The 18,278-nt window shown below is 39.8% G+C and overlaps 2 protein-coding genes across 3 annotated transcripts in view; one reads left to right on the forward strand and one right to left on the reverse strand.

Annotated features, from left to right (window-relative positions):
• The window catches only part of LOC143041087 (cation-dependent mannose-6-phosphate receptor-like), an 85,525-nt gene that overhangs the window by 23,257 nt on the left and 43,990 nt on the right, over nt 1-18,278 (forward strand). The window lies entirely within an intron of this gene.
• On the reverse strand, nt 457-16,888 carry LOC143041084 (uncharacterized). 2 transcript variants are annotated; one of them, XM_076212767.1, is made up of 3 exons: nt 16,171-16,888; nt 7,891-8,144; nt 457-3,046 (listed from the first exon to the last, which is right to left on the reverse strand). In XM_076212767.1, the coding sequence occupies exons 2-3, from the start codon at nt 8,141-8,143 to the stop codon at nt 750-752; spliced, it is 2,550 nt and encodes an 849-aa protein (XP_076068882.1). In that variant the 5' UTR covers nt 8,144; nt 16,171-16,888; the 3' UTR covers nt 457-749. The 2 variants fall into 2 exon arrangements, with proteins under 2 accessions (XP_076068882.1, XP_076068883.1); XM_076212768.1 differs by lacking the exon at nt 16,171-16,888 and adding an exon at nt 3,271-3,405 and having other exon boundaries at nt 7,891-7,906.

Raw genomic sequence — 18,278 nt, forward strand, 5'->3', positions numbered from 1 at the left:
GTGTGCATTCATGTCACCTGCCAGTATGTGGTATGTTAGTTGAGATGTTGGAGTTGAAAGATGCCTCAGAGGCCTGATTTGATAGATGGTACATAAATATTTGTGATGCCATAACTTCTTTTCTTTATCTTTCAATTGTGATAATTTCAGTTGTGTTTTCTGTACAAGTACTGCTTAGGTTAAGATTAAAAGATGGACATCACTCTTGTCTTTTGTAAACTTTTTATCACAGTTGCATCTTCATAAGAATGAAGTGTTGTTGCCATTACCAGGTTTAAATTTGTTCTAAACATTATACCTGGTTTTTCAAGTTTTTATTGATTTTATAATTATTCATATGTTTTTTATTTTATATAGTTATTGCAGTACAGATGTTTTTTCATTGAAATATCCTTGATTTCTCCTTGGACAACCATTTGGAATATATGGATATGTATGATAATAAATAAATGTAAATCATATTAACTTACATTAGCTTAGTTGTACTTGTATTTCCTTAAATTACAAATTATGTTATCGGATTCCATTGTAGTATCAAGCAGAGCTGGTAATATAGTGAGTGATTCACTTGAATCAGAAAAAGAAAACTAAAATACTACAAATCATGTGTAACAATGAAAGATGAAGATTACAGATGTACAAGATTACAGTATATACAAGTTATAGATATCTAGGAATATTGCATACATATTTTATAATGAATTTTTCTTAGTTTCAGTATTTATATCTTGGAAAAAATACAGTAACTATTACATGATTATGCACTTTTTCTGTCTTTTGATAATACTAGGTCCAAGGATATAGTCAGCTGGGTCACTCTTGAATGAGTACCGGATTGCTGTTGGGCTTGGCGGGGAATTAAATGTACTAGCATTACTTGAGGTGCACCAGTGGGCCATATTATCTCTTTTCTCTGTTCTATCATTCATGCCTGCACTTGAGCTTCGAGGACGAGAAGTTGAGTATTCTTGAGGTGATAGTGGCATTTGTGTGGCACTTGGCACCCCAGGATTGAAAGAAGAGAAAGCCTGTCTGGGTAGGTCTTCAAAAGTCCTAGCAAGTTGTCTCTGTCTTTTGAGGTCTAACAGGGTACCCTTTGGAGGATCAGGGGCTCGATGACTCTTTGGGGAGGGTCGCAGCTTCTTAGCAGGGTAACCATTTGATTGTTTTTTGAGAATCAAGTCATTCCTCTCGGACTCTTCATCAACTGTTTGATTGTTATAGGATTTACTAGACTTGGGTGGTTTGTTGTCCAACACTTGAGATGGGTTTAGAAGAGGATCAGTATGCTGCCGTTCATTTGGAATAGGCTTTGTGGGATGATTTTGACTATTAGGAGACTTGGGAGGTTGTATTTGGTTGCTTGGATTGAGATTGCTAATTTCATTCTGTTGAATTAAGAGTGGTTCGTTTGATTGTGATTGATCACTTACAGAAGAATCTGTTGGTTGTGACTGGGTGTTTTGCATTAGTTTTGTTGATTCTGTGTTGTTTTTAGCAAGTGGATTTGTTAGTGATGGTGTATGTTCTGGGGAATTGGTTGGTTGCTGAATGTTTGCAGGTTCCTTGGTTAACTGTGATTCAGCACTTGACAAAGAATTGATCTCTGATTTGCCTATTACATCGGAGTTGGTTAACTGCAATTTTTGTGATAACGGCTTTGTTGTTACATTTTTATTTGCAAGGGGGTTTGTCCATTGAGTTTGGCAATTTATTAATGGATTAGGTAAATCTGATGCTTTAAGTGCTTCTGATTGAATACCTGTGACAGCATCAGTGGACTGAGTATCAGTATTATTATTATCATTATTACTGTTGTTGTTGTTATCATCATTATTATTATTAATATTATTATTGTTATTATTAACATTGGTGAATTTTTGGGCATCTGGATGAAGAACATGTATTAGTGTTTGATCATTGTCTGACAGATTTGTTGATTGTGACAGATTAGACACATGTGTAGAAATACTTTCATCTTCTTTATGTTGATTTATTATAGAACTGGGATTAAAACTTTCAAGACTAGTTGGTTCATGTAAGCTAAAGCCATTTGGGCAAGGTGATTGTGGTTTAGGGCGATCCTTAATGCTGTTGCCTCGAATAAGGGGTGCCTTATTCTTAGCATCACGCATGGAGCTCCTTCTGTCAGAGGTTAATTCTAATGTACCCGTGTTAACTAATAGATTAGCTGGAATTGAGTTTAAATTGGTATAATTTTTACTGTTTCTTGATGCATTTAACTTACTTTCAACATCATCTTTATCTGTTATGCCATCTCCTTTCACAAGGTTTTGAGTATGAAGGGGTTTGTCTTTATCATTGTCACACAAAGAATGGGTTTTCATGGCATATAGTTCTGGTCTGTCATCAATCATCTGGAGTATATGTGCTTTTATACTTGGGTCATCAGTAAGGTCCAGAGGTGTTTCTCCAAACTTAGTGAGTGCCCGAAGGTTAGCATCATGTTCAACAAGTAGTTCAAGGGCTTCTAGATTGTTCCAGTGTGCTGCAACATGAATGGGCTGCCATTTGTCCTCGTCTTCAAGGTTTACAGATGCGTTGTTTTCTAAGAGCATTTGAACTACACTGTTGTAAGCATTGGCCACAGCAACATGAAGCATTGTCTCACCTACTTTGCCCTGCCAGTCTAAACTCTGACCTGTTTGTAACATGGTTTCTATGTCTTGCAGCATCTGCACTTCTTCTGAAATTCTCTTTTTGTCAATGATGTCATCAGTTATGCCCTGCTTCAGCATCTCATTTTCAAGATACTTCAAGGTGACTTCATCTTCAGTGATATCATACGGAAGATCACCATCACTATTCAGAGCTGTAAGATCTGCCCCAGCTTGAACAAGCACCATAACAATCTTAAAATGACCACAGGTTGCAGCAGCATGTAAAGGTGTCCACTGATCCTGATCTTGGGCATTGACATTGGCTCCTGCACTCAGCAATAGGGCCACTAGCGCTTCAGAGCCATCAATGCAGCATTGATGCAGGGCTGTCAGTCTGTCATGGTTGCTAGCATCTGGGTTAACACCTGGGGGGAAAAAAATGAAAACCACTATGGAGCTACTGTATTCAGTTATGTAGGACAGTATCATATCACCAGTCCCTGGAAAAACTTGAATGGTTAGCTTTAAAATAAATTAGTTTTAAGATGGAATCGAGTGATAAATAATTGCAAGTGGTTGTCCTTCAAAAAAGATGTTAAAGTGAATCATCTCCCTGCCACCTGTCTTCAAAACTTATCAACATTGTCACCTGTATTTGTTGGTCTAATCCTGAGGGACACTTGCTCTCTGGACTGGGCTCAAGATCAATATGAACTTGTGTGATATTTCGCCCACCATTTCATCTAAGTAGAGCTGACAACTGGCAACTGCTCCCCTCCTCCTCCTACTGATATAAGCCAACAAAGAAGTTTTTTCCCAGATTGATCAATGGGAGTGCCTGAGTACTATTGCCAATAACCATGGGGCTACAGGCTTCCATTCAGTGAAATTTAAGGCATCAATAATTATTATTATTAGAATAGAGGGAGAAATGAGGAGAGTGGGACTAGAAAAAGGAGCTGGCAGATAGGGCAGATGAAAGATAACTTGGATGGTTTGGGCACATGAGTGAAGAAAGATCACCATAAAGTGTGGAAAGCAGAGATGGGTGGAGTGAAATTGAGGAGACAACCAAGAATGAGATGGATGGTTTGAGCAAGGGTGTTTGGGCAAGATTGGAATGTCTCCTAAGCAGGGAAGGGAGAAGGCTGGAGATTGGTGAGAGTTGAGAGTGGTTGTGTATGGATGATATTTTGACACAGCCTGAACAGATTGCTCCCCATCTTACATAAGAACATAAGAATGAAGGAGACTGCAAGAGACCATAAGGCTTACACAAGGCAGCTCCATAGTCATAACCACCTGTCATCCCCATCCATAAAGTTGTCTAACTGTTTCTCAAAACAACTGATAGTTTCAGCGCTCACTACATGATTACTAAGTATTCCATTCGTTGACCACCCTATTATTAAACCAATTCTTGCATATTTCCTTCTTAAATCTAAATTTGTCCAGTTTAAATCCATTACTGTGAGTCCTGCCCTGTTGTTTTAACATGACCTTGTTTGTATCACCCTTGTTAAAGCGTTTGATCCACTTGAACACCTCTATTACATCACCCCACACTGTGTCTTTCCAGAGAATGAAAGTTAAAATGCCTAAGCCTCTTCTCGTAAGGCAAATTCCTGAGTCCATGTATCATTTTGGTCATTCTTCTCTGAACTGATTCTAGTGAATTTATGTCCATTCTATAGGACGGAGACCAAAACTGTACCTCATAGTCAAGGATGGGTCTAATTATTGCTAGATGAGTTTGATAATTACCTCTGCACTTCTATTCATTACCGTCTTAGCAATGAAACCTAATGCTCTGTTAGCTTTATTCCTGGCACTAATGCATTGTTTCCTGGTTTCCTGGTTTCCTGGTTTTAAGTCTCTCGCACTCAGTTTTCTCTAAAAACATGTTATCTAAGCTGTATTTATTTTCGGGGTTGTGTAGCCCTATGTTTAATACACTACATTTAGATATATTGAAGGTCATTTGCCATTTCACTGACCATGTGAACAATTTGTTAAGATCATCCTGCAGAATCTCTGCATTGTCTCCTGACCTAATTAGGCATCCTATTTTAGTGTCATCCGCGAACTTACTAACATCACAATTTATCCCATCCTCTAAGTCATTTATGTACAAAATGAACAAGGGACCCAAAACCAAGCCCTAGGGAACCCCACTAGTAACATTGCCCCACCTGGATTTTACTCCATATATGGTTACCCGCTGTTTTCTGTTACTGATTCAAGCTCTAATCCATTCTAACACTTTTCCTCCTATGCCATGGGCTTTGATTTTATTTAGTAGTCTCTGGTGTGGCACCTTGTCGAACGCTTTGCTAAAGTCAAGGTAAATCACATCATAATTATCATTGTTATCTGACGCCTCATATACTTTAGTGTAAAAGGATAGAAGAGTAGTCACATATGACTTATCCTTGGCTGTGTATCAAAAATTGAATTATGTCTTGATAAATTCTCTTCCGTCTATTTACTATTATTGATTCAAGCATTTTATCTATAACTGATTTCAAACTGATTGGCCTGTAGTTGCATATAGACAGTTTATCTCCCTTCTTAAAAACAGGAACAACGTTTGCCTGCCCCCAAGCAGTAGGCACAAAACCACCCCAGTTGGACATCTGGACACAAAAACTAAAATCCTTCTCATAGAATATCGCATGAAGATTATAGGATTACAGCTGTGTGTTCCCCTATACACCACACACCTGTATTACATCATCATTTAGCACCATCTGCAGAACATAAAAAAATACCACCAACATGCTCCTCAAACATATACAACCTACCACCTGTTCCATACAATACATCCTCACAAAAACACATTCCAGACACTGAAGCAAAAGGAAGCAAAACAAGAGAATGAAAAATAAGGACAAAAATAAAAATTAATTGACTGGAAAGGTGGAAGAGTCAATCAAAGAAATAGACCTCTCTGAAAAAAAAATCAATGGAAACAAGAAAAAAAAATTAGTGAAATAGTGCAAGAACAGATGGAGAAAAAAAAAAAAAAAAGTCATAAAAGTGATTAAAGAAAAGTGAAATTGGGGGAGGGATACAGTTAACAAAGGTAAGTGCATTGTGGTCCATGGCATCCAGGAAAAACATGATATGTATAGATGCCAGAGAGAAAAGGAGAAGAAAATAGCTAAGGAAATTTTGAAAGAAATACAGGATGGACAAAATCTCTATAATAAAAATCAATGAAATCCACAGAATAGGCAAATATTCAAAAGAAAAACAACATAGACCACTGAAAATAATACCAAGAACTCAAATTATAGCAGAGGAGATATTATCAAAAGCAGTTAAATTGGCAAACAGCAAGAAATTCAAACACATATGGATACAAAAGGAAATGAGTGATGAGGAAAAAGAAAGACAAAGCTCTCAGAATTGAAGCCAATGACAGAAATGAGAAAAGAACAGAGACAAAAAAACGAGTTTTTTTGTTTTGAGAGGGCTGGACTTTAGACTGAAAAAATTGTACATTAAAAAAAAAAAAAAAAATGGAAAGTTAAACCAAAAAAGGAAGGATAATATGAAACTAAAGGTGGCTTACACAAATATCTACGGCATGATCTTTGGAATTAATTAACTAAATGACTATCTAGAAATGTTAAAACCTGACATCATAGGAATGTGGAGACAAAACTGAAAGGACCTCTATCAACAAGCATAGTGGGACAAGGTCTATACAACCACTGGGTGAAAAATAGAACAGAAAAGCAGGGAGGAGATGTCATGATATTGACCAAAAAGGGTCTAAATGTGACAGAGATAAATGAAGGCCAAGGCAATGTAGAACTAATTATGATCAAAATTGTAAACAAAGGATGAAAGGCAGAAAATTTGTTGTAGTGTATGTACCACCAAAAACAAAGGCTTGGTCGGATAGTGAACATTCTAAATTACTGGAAGACACAATGAATGTGCTAAATGAGTTATTAAAAGAGGATGGAAACATAGTAATCATGGGCACTTTTAATGCTACTTCAATTTATCATACCTACCCTCATTCATGTACAGTTCCAACTTGATCTATATCCTTAGTGTTTATATCTTATTTTGTATAAAAAAAAATCCTGTTGTGTCTGTGGCCCCTCTTGTTTTGTTGGAGAATGGTATGCTATTGTATTAGAGTTCTGGGTCCACTTTTGTGTTTTGTGTTGTCTTCTCTTATTGGTGTAATCAGTGAATTAGGATAGTATAATTTGTGGTGTTAGTTTTGTTTCTTGGATTAGTACGAGATGTATGTTGTCTTTGAGTAATAATTGAAAAATCTCTTGAGTGTTTATTTGTGATTCCAATTATTTTTATCTGTAGTATACTAAGGCGTGTTTTTGTATTAATGTGATTTTGGGTGTATGCATTGTTGTGTGTTGATTGCAATTCCAATTCTCTGTGTAATGGTTTGTGTTAAAAAGTGTTGCATATGTAGGTGGATCCAATAGTGGTACCTTTATGTTGCATGTAATTGATGTGAGCGAGTACCATAGTTTATAGGATCAGTGTATGTGGAGCAAGTGTAAGGTCCTGGGTTTGTTTACATGACATTGACTTATAGAAACGGGAATGCATGTGCCAGAGTACTAACTGACCTCCTTATGTGAAAAAATGGAAATATGGGAAGGGGAGATAGTTGGGAGTTGTGTAGGAAGGTGAATATGGTTATTTTTTGGGTCCTGGTTTGGAGACCAGGTGCTGACCTCTCAGGGCTGCACCTCCATGTGGAGGTGGAGAAGGTATGCCAGTTTAGGGGCAGGTGCAGGACTTGGGTGTCTGTCAGATGTTTACTTGTGAAGAGGTTGAATTATAGTAATTGCTAGACAAAAACTAACTGCCATGGACTTAATCAGTGTCAAGAAAGTTGCAAATTTTTTCATAGTGGTAAATGTCAGTTGGTGTGTGCATTTCACCACCCTCAGCACCTCACTTGAATGAATTTTATTTTATTGTAGGCAGTTGTATAGACAGGGTAAAGGAAACATGGACTGGAGGTGAAGCTTTATTCCTGACGTTTCGTCTAACGACGTCAGGAATAAAGCTTCACCTCCAGTCCATGTTTCCTTTACCGTGTCTATACAACTTGTTCACATGGATTTTCATTGTAGGCAGTGTTTGCAATTATTTGTATGTAGATCTTTCTATTGCTAACAAACAGCCAGTGTCGTGAGTTCAACAAAAAATATTTTTAAAATTCATGAGAAGGCATTTCTTGATTTCAGACTGAACAAATTATTCAACAACATACCAGTTTTTAGCAGTGCCCTCATTTCTTCAATGTCATTTCTGGAAGCGAGGTCAATGAGTGTCACGTCATGGGAGAAGGAAATCTTGGGATGGTTCCTGTGTGTGCTAGTGTTGGACTGAAGGCTTTCCTGCTTGATCCACTTGGAGTAGTTGGCAAGTTGCTGTTTGCGACGTTTCTTTATCATCTTGATTCGCTCATTGAGGGGCAGATACTCCGCCAGACGCATCTCCTCCACAAGATCATTGTGTTCCATCCTAGGTGATTAAATTCAAAGGGATGGAAGTTATTTACCACTCATTTTTGCATTATTACCCCACAGAAAGGGGAAAGGGGATGGAAGGCTATTGGAATTCCATGAACATATATGAAAAAAAAAAGAAATAATAATAATAATGATTGATGGTCCTTAGCTAGAATATAATTTTTATCTTACTGGTGAAGGATTTAGACCAGGGGTTCTTGAAGTGGTCGATATCAACCCTCGGGGGTTAATGAGTAACCAGGAGGTCGATGAATGTTTACTGCTGGGTCAAGGGACCATTAAACCCTCCGATTTGAAATTCTCAATGATAATTTGTAAAAATCTGAAGAATATCAGACACCATTAAATCACAAAAAATGATAATGATTTCGTGAATTCAAACAATAGGTCAAATCTTTTTAAGTAAATCTTTAGAAATTTCAGCAGCACTGCCAATACAGACGCTCCTCAACTTAAGTTTAAGTTACTTTCCGAACGGCCAAACGTTACGTGAAAATGAACGTAAGTTGTTACTGTACGTTCCAGTAATGTATGACTGTTCATACTGTACTATACATCCATAAATTCTATTACTGTATCTTATAAAACACCCCTAAATCATTAATTATAAACATAACATTGTAAAATAATAACATTAATTTCAAATAAATTAAATTCAAGCAACATAAAGTGAGATGGTGGAGGAGAAGGAGGAGGGGGGGAGGAGGAGGAGGAGGCAAGGCATGTTCAGTCTGTTGTTTGTGCCATGTAAACAATGGACGCAGCGTCATGCGTAAGTATCGTTTGAACGTATCGTACTATGGAGAGCGCGCTAAACTCAAAAATTCACTGAAAGAAAAAATTTTTACAATTTTTTTTTTACAGTCGGTTCAAACATAAAATCGAAAAGAAAAAAAACGTAAAACGAATGAACGTAAGTAGAGAAGCGTCTGTACTACCTTCAACCAACCCCTCCCCCTCATTGTCTCTGGCAGCTCTACTGTCCATACAGGATGTATTCCATATGACATTGGCACCAAGGATTTTCACCAAACAAGAAATGAAATACAGTGGAACCTTGCTTAATGAGCATAATTCATTCCTGAATCTTACTTGTAATGCGAGGTACTCATTAAGTGAAACAATTTTCCCATAGGAATCAATGTAAAATACAATAATGCATCCCATACTCAAGAAAAAATACCCAAAAATAATTTGTAATAATTTTTAAACTTGGGAAAGAATAAATAGTAAAGTAAAATAAATATAAATACTGTTGCAATTTACAAAAAAAAAAAAAAAAAAAAATCCTTTTTCACTAGAAAGCTGTCTAGAGACATTTGTTTTTGTCTACACTTCAAAATTTGGCAAAAATATGACACAGTAGCATTATTACATAAATTTGTAGCATACTTAACCACCGTCTTTTTAAGGTGATACTTCTAAATGTACAATGAAACAGTTTCCCATGCTTTAAGCATCTCCTTTATTGCACTGGAAGGTTGTTGCTCTGCAGAGGCTGTTATCTCCTCCCTTGACAAAATCTCCTCCACAACTTCTTGCTGACGGAATGCAGCTTCATAAACTCTTTGTTGGTCACCTCCTCTCTATGCTCTTCCACAAGCTTGTCGATGTCGTTGTTATTCACCTCCAGCCCCATGTTCTTGGCCAAAGAAAGACACAATCTCATCAACTATAGGCACCCAACAGGCACCGACTCAAACTTCTCAAAGTCATGTTCTATAATGCTGTCTGGCCAAAGCTTCTTCCAAGCTGATATAAGAGTTCTCTTGGTGACCCCCTCCCATGTAGAAGTGGTCTTTCCAAAACTCTGAGAGTGAGATTGGTCCCCTCAGTCACCTCAAAACAATACTCAAAGAGCATTTTAGTGTAGAGGTTCTTAAAGTTTGAGATGATCTGCTGGTCCATGAGCTGGCATGGAGTGGTGTTGGGAGGCAGGAACTGGATCTTGATGAATTGAAATTCATCAAGGAGGTCATCTTCTAGACCTGGAGGATGGGCAGGTGCATTGTCTATAACAAGACATGAAGTGGCAGATTCATCTCAAATATTTTTTCACCTCATTGATCCAATCAATAAAAAGGTTGTGTATTTACTTAGTTGTATTATATGGGAAGGGAGCTATGCTCGTGGTGACCCGTCTTTGTATCTTTTAGCATCAAGTTTTTTCTTAAAATCTTGAATAGTGTTTGCACACACTGTTTCTTTGTCAAATTTGTTCCAAGTATCTATCCAGGCCTGTGCAGAGGGGGAGTGCTGGGGGTGCCCGAGCACCTGCCCCTTTGCCCTGTGCCCCAAAAGTGCCCTTCACAAAAATATATAAAAATGAATGAAAAATGATTTCTCACATTTTTTTTCCATTTTCTTACCATTCAGAAATTATAATGTGGAAAATGGTGTTGCACCCTACCGGATAGTTGCCAAATATGAATAATACAAATGAGTGAAGTGCCCAATTTCCAGCCCTAAGCACCTGCCCCTTGCAATGTCTGTGCACGTTACTGTATCTATCTTGTGGGAAGCTTTTTTTTTTTCAGATCTCTTCTGTATTTATCTTTTTTGAGTTTCTTTTCGTGTCCTCTTGTGTTTCCATTGTCCCATTTCAATAAATCATTCTTATCTAAGATTTCCATTCCTTTCATAATTCTATAGATAGTAGGTCTCCTCTTTCCCTTCTTTGTTCCAGAGTTGATAATTCTTATATGGACAGTCTTTGTTCGTATGTCATTTTGGAAAGAGTTGGTGCCAGTTTTGTTGTTGCTCTTTGTATTCTTTTAAAAAAAAAATTATATTATTATTGGTACTGGGTGTCCAAAGTGTTGTTGTGTGTACCTTAAGCCTTGCTTGTTGGACCTCTACATCACATTTAGCCTGTTCTTCTGGCTTCTTGAAGGCTCATGGATTTTCTGAATAGTAAATGAGCAGCAGTTTCACTTTCAAATTGCCACTTGCATTGGCACAAAACAGCAGTGTGAGACAGTCTTTCATTGGCTTGTGGCCAGGCAATGCCTTCTTTTCTGCTGTTATATAGGTTCACTTTGGCATCTTTTTCCAGAAAATACCTGTTTCATTGTAATTACCCTCAGAATCCACAAACTTCCTAAAGTCACTGATGGAGGTCTCTGCTGCCTTTGTGTCAGAGGTCACTGGTTGTCCATATTTCACAAAGCTGTGGATGCTGGTTCTTCTTTTAAATTTCTTGAACCACCCATGGCTTGCCTTGACTGCTTCTTTGTCTGTTGCTGCTTCTTGCATTTTCTTAACGAGGTCAACGAAAATTACTTTCACCTTCTCACAAATGATGCTCTCAGTAGTGTCACCTTGCACTTGCTTCTCATTGATCCATATGAGAAGCAACCTTTCAACATCAAGAATACATGGCAATTGCATAGATATTTTTGTCACTCCCTTTGAAGCATCTATCTCCTTAATCTTGTTCTTGAGGATAGTGCAAATTGTTGATGTAGTCTGATTGTATGTCCATGCTAAATCAGCCATGCTCACACCTTGTTCTCGCTTCTCGCAGTGTCCAAATTGTTCTGATTTTTGTATACGGTTTTTGCACACACTATCATTTTGTCCAGTTTGTTCCATACATTCACCACTCAGTTGTGAAAGCTGTTCATGTTTATCTTTCGTTTCGCTGCTCCACTACCAGAGGTCTCATCTGGCCTGTTTTCATTTCCTTCTGTTTTCTTTCAATACTATTCTCACTGTATTATCCACCTTGGCAACCCACAAGCACTCCCCGTTCCCATTCAACACAACCTAGGTATCCTGTTATTGTAGTACTGATGAGAGGTCTTATTTTTAATGTAGTCCCCAGGAGTGCCACTTGTATATGTGTTGACAGGCTGACGACTGACGTACAGATGATGCAAAAATCGTGAGAAGAGTGAGAAACGGGGAAGATAGTATGCTGTTGCGAAAAAATCTAGATACTATTTTTGCATGGAACCAAGAATGGGAAATGGAGTTCATAGCCACAAAATGCAAAGTACTGGAAGTGGGCAATAGCAGCAAAAGGCCATCCTTTAAACTATTCCTTGGGAAGTAAACCCATTACAAAAGCAAAAGTGGAAAAAGACTTGGGAGTCTTGATAAAAGACAACCTGACAGAAATATCAGCAGGATTGTAGGAGAGACATACGGACTACTGCAGAAGATTAAAGAGGTATGGATGAAGGGATGATGAAAAAAACTCATTGAAACACAGATGTCCTAGACTGGAATATGCATCAGTAGTATGGTCCCCACACAGAATGAAGGATATAAACAAGATCAAGAGAATACAAAGGCAGCAACCTAACTGATCACCAGCCTAGCAGGTAAACCACATGAGGAAAGACTATACTGAGTCTGCCAACTTTGAAAGAGCAAAGAGAAAGAGGTGATATGATGTGTTCAGGTCACTAATGGGGATAGATTGCATTGGCAGAAGAGATCTGATTAATGATGGGATGGCTTTAAGAGGTCATAAGAGTAAATCAAGGAAGAGCACATGTCGAAAGGATGTGGAGAAATACAGTTTTCCATATAGATGCATATGTGAAACACCTGGCTTAGAGGGTGATATAGCCCATGCTCAAGCAATACACAAGTTCAAATCTAAATATGATAATTGGAAATCAAGAATATAGATTAAGTTGGAACTGTACATGCATCTGAGTCTAGGTGTGTTGGAAAATTGGAGAATAGGAGATGGGACCAAATGAGCATTGCTCCTTTCCTGTATACTTCAGTTAGGTAAATACACACCCACCCACACACAGAAGAGATCTGATTAAAGACAGGAGGGCTTTTAAAGGTCATGGGAGCAAATTAAGATAGACTACATGTCTAAATGATACGAAGAAATATAGTTTTCCATATAAATGCATAAATACGTGAGTTCAGATCTAAATATGATAACTGGGAATAAAAAGTATAGGGTTGGAACTGCAGATGAATTTGAGGTTAGGTATGATAAAAAGGTTAGAGAATAGGAGACAGGAGCCAGCTGTCGTTGCTCCTTTCCTTTATACTACAATTACGTAAATACACACACACACACACACACATAGATGGACAAAATATCTGGAGGAGAATAATATACTCAACCCGAGGCAATTTGGATTCAGACAAGGAAGATCATGTACCACTAATTTAATTTGTTTCTATTCAAGATTGATAGATATATTGCAAGAAAGGGATGGCTGGGCAGACTGTGCATTCCTGGACCTGCAAAAGGCATTTGATAAAGTACCACACAGAAAATTACTATATAAACTGGAAACAATAGGTATGGATGGGCAACTATTGAATTGGATGGAGGACTTCCTACATGGAAGAAAAATGAGAGTGGTGCTCAGTGACAAATATTCAAAATGGGAAGAAATGAGTAGTGGCATCCCACAGGGATCAGTACTAGCTCCAATAATGTTTGCTATATATGTAAATGACATATGAACAAGACTGGCCAAACTGGAATTGCCAACCCTGGAACAAAGAAGAGAACGAGGGGACCTACTAACCATCTACAGAATTATGAAAGGAAAAGAAAGCCTTGATAAAGAGGACTTAATAAAGTGGGACAGAGGAAAAACGAGGTCATGCAATGAAACTCAAAATGGATAACTACAGAAGAGATCTGAAAAATAACAGCTTCCCACACAGAGTGATAGATATATGGAACAAATTGGATGAAAAAATAGTGTGCAAACACAATACAAGAATTTAATAAACTTGATCTTCCAAGATACAAAAACGAGTCACCACGAGCATTGCTCCCCTTCCCATATAATACAACTGGGTTAATACACACCCGCGCGCATGAGTTGGAGTAACGGCTCGCAACACAGCGAAACTGAAAAATTTCAGCCCTAGGGATTCGAACTCTGACCTCAATAGTCGCGTTTGCAAACGCTTCCACTATACCGTCGAACCTTGCGTGTGTGTATACTTAAATTAGTTAATTGTAGTAATGTATACACTACAGGAAAGGAGTGTATAAATGGTATGTGTGTGTAAATATAACCTTATGAAAAAAAAGTCCCTGACAAGGCTGGCCGTGTCATAGAGAGACTACACATGTACACGGCTCGACAGCGCAGTGATAGCGTTCGCAACCGCGACCCCAGCGGTTCGAGTTTGAATCCCGCCCAGGGCTGAAATTATTTCAGTATCGCCGCGCTGTGAAACGTTACTGTAACTCTCGTGGGCGGGGTGTTGGGTGTGCGTGTGTGTGTGATTCACCATGGTCTTCGATCACGTGTTGGGGTCGTGATCGACAGTTATTGACCTCCCGGATGAGAGCTGAGAGATCTCATGACCGTATGACCGATCTATGGGTAATACTGTGACCTTACACGCACACACACCCCTAACTCCCCGCCCACGAGAGTTGGAGTAACAACCCGCAGCATAGCGATACAGAAATTACTTCAGCCCTGGGCGGGATTCGAACCCGGACCGCCGTAGTGGCAGGTGAGAACTCTAACCACTGCGCCACGAGGTTGTGTGTGTGTGTGTGTGTGTGTATACAAGGTCACAGCATTACCCATAGATAGGCCATACATGACCTCTCACCCGGGAGAGTAATAGCTGTCGATCACGAGTCCAACACGTGATCCAAGACCATGGTGTATCACATACACATGTACATACAGATACAGACGCGCGCACACACACATGTACAGTGCAAACACATTATTATTACAGATACAAAGGGCAGCAACCAAACTTGCCCCCAGCCTAGCAGGTAAACCATACAAGGAAAGACTAAAGTCACTGGGTCTACCAACTTTGAAAGATCGAAGAGAAAGAGTTGACGTGGTTACAATGTTTAGGTCACTATAACATATTACATTTATAGAAGAGATTTCCTGATTAAAGGTGAGAGGGATTTAAGAGGTCATGGGATCCACGCCGGTGGTAGGATTCGAACCGCCAGCCTCTCGATATTCGCCAAAAGTATCGACGCCCAAACCCACTTAGCCAGCGAACCTTGGCTCTAGGTGTGCAGGAAAATTAGAGAATAAGAGACGTAAATCACACCCATATACATAGCGAGTATGCCAATTTTTATTGTTCAGGTGTTGGTCGAATTTTTTGATGGACAAATATTCTTATCTCGGTAGAAAAATCCATACGTTAACGAACCTGAAAGTAGCATTTCATCATAGCGATAAATATTTCATTTTAAGAACATGTTGAAAATCTTATCTGTCTTGGGTTGGAACACGCAGACGTGTGGTCACAATGAAAAAAGTGGAGGGAGGGCGATTGAGAGAGTACAAAGGGCACTGCAGGTTGACAAATCGTACGAAGAGAGATCCACTTCTTGCCAACACGAGAAAAGAAAGGCATATGGTATGATGGTTGTGTTTAGAACGTTGAAATGCCTGGAAAATAGCCAAATAATATCAGTGTGGAACGAAATAACAGTGCTATGAAAAAAATAATGAAGACACTTCTAGAAGGCATATGATAAATGTGGCTCTCCACATTTGTTAAATTAGTATTTGTGGTACCAAACGGATGTGGGGACGGGACACATGAGCACTAGGCCTTAATGTTAAAATGGGTAATATACGTGATTGCATTCAGTACAACATGGGCACAACCTTCTGGACCATCTGCGTCTCCTGCCTTCAATGGAGGAGTAGGAGGACGTGCAGAACTCGGTCATGGGAATGTGTTGATGTGTGGCCTGGGTCTGTGGGGTATGGTTGTACGGAAGACATAGATAGCAGGGTGGCGAGGTACACAGTAATTACAACTCGAACTGTTTTGTGTTCATATCACCACCCTACCTCTCCTCTGCCGCTACAGGGTGTGCCTCAAGAGTTTTGTTTGTGTATTTATTCGATCGTTCATTCACGTGTAATCCTAGTATTAATGAAGACTTTTATTATCAAAATCACTCTTAAATCTAGCATATCTAACAGCCCAAACTCATTTCTGCATTGACAATATTTGTTTATTTATTTATAAGTGAAATAAAGATACGAGGCCCAAGTATGAATGGGTCATCATACCTGTCTTGGTCGCACTGGGCGTCTCCAGGCTGGTCGATAGATTAGTGGTATCGGCCTTATGTAAGGTTCAGATAAGGTGTACTATATCACAGCTATGTGGTGGTTATAGGTTGGGAATTACGCACAGTACGGTCTTCGATGTTTCTCTCGTTTCCCTGTTACAAAGGTAGGCTGGGTTGTTCAAAGTAGGCGATAACATTTCGACACGTGCCTTCAGCAAACCGACGTGACTTAGTAGTCAACACTTTTTTTTCTTTTAGTGTCACACCGCTCTCGCTCAACATCAAACTTAAATCATGATGACTTTAATCTTAGCACCGTGGAATCAGCCCCCGTCGGAAAAACAACCAGACTGGGAAAGCCGTGCAGGTCTGGTAAGTGTTGATGATAATGAATGGAGATGCAGCGGTGTTTTGGCTCAGCAGCGGGAATCCGTCAAACTTGTAAATAACCGTCGTACCTGCACGACACACATGTTCTCGCAATTAATCACTGCGTCGCGCATCACTCACGCACTCACTGCTCAGTTCCTGTATTCGATGCAGGCGTTATTTTTTACGTTGAGCAACAGCAGCAGCAGCAGCAGCAGCACGTCATCTCTCGGACGTGATGGGCAAACCGATCTTAATCGAGGGAGAGGGCTTCGCTTAATTCGGTCGATGTGTGGTGTCGCCCGGTGGACAGACGGACGATCAGGCACCCTCCTGCCACCTAACTACTTTGTTACTAGGTAGGCTGGGTTGTTCAAAGTAGGCGCTAACATTTCGACACGGCCTTCAGCAAACCGACGTGACTTAGTAGTCAACCTTTTTTTTCTTTTACCCGCTCCATCGCTCAACATCATTTAAACGGAGAGTGCGATGATGGGTGAGATGGCGTTGCTTTGGGGGGAATCCCGTCAAACTTGTAAATAACCGTCGTACCTGCACGACACACATGTTCTCGCAATTAATCACTGCGTCGCGCATCACTCACGCACTTTTTCCTGTATTCGATGCAGGCGTTATTTTTTACGTTGAGCAACAGCAGCAGCAGCAGCAGCAGCACGTCATCTCTCGGACGTGATGGGCAAACCGATCTTAATCGAGGGAGAGGGCTTCGCTTAATTCGGTCGATGTGTGGTGTCGCCCGGTGGACAGACGGACGATCAGGCACCCTCCTGCCACCTAACTACTTTGTGGGTACTATGTGGCAGGGCAGGGAGATAGAGGGGGGACAGGAGGAGAGGAGGGAGAGGGTAGTCGAGGAAGAGGCGTACAGGAGCTTCTGGGGCTAATACAACAACAAAGTTTAACAGTTTCCACCTCGGCTCGCTGTACCATGGCTATCTTATCTTCTTATCTCTACTGATTAACGGGAACACTTATCAGTAGCCATTTTCGGGAAATATTTCATACTTGGTGGTGGGAGTGTTCATGAACAGGGAAAAGAGGTGGCTTGTAAGGGGGTGTGAGGGAATGTAGTCAGTTATGAGTAGTCTAATTCAGTAGTTTACTGAACATTTATGCAGCACACACACACATACACACGCGCGTGTGCACACACACACGCGCGCGCACACACACAATTATAGAAGGGACCTGAAAAAGAACAGCTTTCCCCACAGGGTAATAGACGCTTGGAACAAGTTAGATGAAAATGTGGTGTGTGCAAAAACTATACACGAATTTAAAGACAGTCTAGATAAAACGAGATATGAAGACGGGACACCATGAGCATAGCTCCCCTTCCCGTAAAATACAACTAGGTAAACACACACACACACACACACACACACACACACAATCATTGGTGTATAAATAGTATGGATTTATCCTCGATGGCTCCCTGGTGAACACTAGGTAGAGCATCAGCAGATATGATGTGAGATGATTCGTTAATTGTTGTCGCTATCACGATTCTAAGGTGCTGCGGGAATGTAGCGACGTCATATTCTTGTTGTCCAAGTTCTTCCCCTGTATCTCTCGCTTCTTCTCACATTCTCTCACACACACACACACACACACCTCTGAGCTCACTGCCGTAGGTGGTGTCTGGCTGTCTCGAAAAGAAAAGAGTCCCGAGATCCGAGGTGAGGTGAATACACACACACACACACACACACACAT

The sequence above is a fragment of the Oratosquilla oratoria genome, chromosome 30 (assembly GCF_046742065.1).
Source record: "Oratosquilla oratoria isolate Oo_2021 chromosome 30, ASM4674206v1, whole genome shotgun sequence".
Taxonomy (NCBI): Eukaryota; Metazoa; Arthropoda; class Malacostraca; order Stomatopoda; family Squillidae; genus Oratosquilla; species Oratosquilla oratoria.